Source organism: Galeopterus variegatus, unplaced genomic scaffold (assembly GCF_000696425.1).
Source record: "Galeopterus variegatus unplaced genomic scaffold, G_variegatus-3.0.2 Scaffold2918, whole genome shotgun sequence".
In the NCBI taxonomy this organism is placed as follows: Eukaryota; Metazoa; Chordata; class Mammalia; order Dermoptera; family Cynocephalidae; genus Galeopterus; species Galeopterus variegatus.
In genome coordinates this window covers 171,101-172,280 of record NW_007729029.1, presented here as the reverse complement: position 1 = coordinate 172,280, position 1,180 = coordinate 171,101, and the positions used below count along the sequence as shown (strand labels likewise).

Below are 1,180 nucleotides of genomic sequence, written 5' to 3'. Positions count from 1 at the left end.
TTTTTTTTTAACCACTATGAGCAATACTACAATGAACATCTTTGCACTTTTTGGTGCCTTATCTATTCAATTATCTCCTTAGAGTAACATATAGAGGTCGATTTACTGAATTTAAAGCTATGGTACTTGAATTTTGACACATATTTCTACATTTTAGGCAGAATTCTGTATAACCAAGATATTTAATGTTTCACAAGAAGTCGTCAGAGTGATGTCATCACCTTCAAACGCCACAGTCACAGAGCATGCTTTGACCTTCCATGTTCACCAAGTGGAGATAAACCTGGAGTGCCTCAACTTTTCCAGACATCGGAGACAAGTCATGGCATGGAGGTCAATAGCTCTGCACAGAGCAATTTTCTGTATTACAGAATTAGAATAGAACAATGAGGGTCTCAATCCACAATTCAATGTAATTTCACAGTATTTGTTAAGAGCATATTCTGTATAAAACCGACACACCAGGGAAATGCATAGAATTGTAGAAAATTATCACCTCAAATCTTATGTGAAACCTGAGAATTGTTTCATTCAATTTTCTTATTTGGCAAGTGAGTAAACTGAGGCCCAGAAAGGAAAATTGACTCACCTATTCATGCAGGTACTTAGTCACAGAGACAGGATGAGAAGCTGATTCCCTGACTGTTCAAAAGCACATAATTGCCTCTGAAAGTCATGATCCAAACCAAAGAGCCTACCTGTTCTCACAGCCTGGTCCTGTGTGTTGTGGCTGGTGAGCCATCTCACCTCTGGGAAGCTCTCAGCTAGAACCTCCTACTGACTGTTCCTGCCACAACCATCTCACTGCTCTGCTCTCCAACCTCAGAGATTTCCTGTCCCTTTTTTAGAGTAGTATTTATGATTACACAGGATATGATTTTGCTGTAGTTACAGATGGTTGATATATGAAAAGTGCCTCTGCTTCCTCTTTCTAAATTTTGAGATCTGGAAAAGTGACACAAAATAGAAGTAACACATGAGGAAAAAGAGCTGCGTGCAGAGTAGCGAGTTGCAAGGTCACCATTAGAATTCACTTCTGCTATTCCAATGCAGAGTTAGATGGGCCAAGTAGTTTCCATTAGCCTGAGTTTTCTTTCTTTTTTTTTTTTTTTTTGTCTATTTCGTGACTGGTAAGGGGATCGCAACCCTTGGTGTGGTGTTGCCCACACCGCGCTCAGCC

General features: G+C 40.0%; 1 protein-coding gene across 1 annotated transcript in view; it reads right to left on the bottom strand.

Annotated features, from left to right (window-relative positions):
* Nucleotides 1–752, bottom strand: part of MS4A7 (membrane-spanning 4-domains, subfamily A, member 7) — a 20,718-nt gene extending 19,966 nt beyond the window's left edge. The window contains exon 1 of the mRNA XM_008583460.1: nucleotides 699–752. Within this exon, the coding sequence (XP_008581682.1) occupies nucleotides 699–742 (44 nt within the window). The 5' untranslated portion in view covers nucleotides 743–752. The remainder of the gene's footprint in view (nucleotides 1–698) is intronic.
* Between the last annotated feature and the right edge of the window lie 428 nt (nucleotides 753–1,180).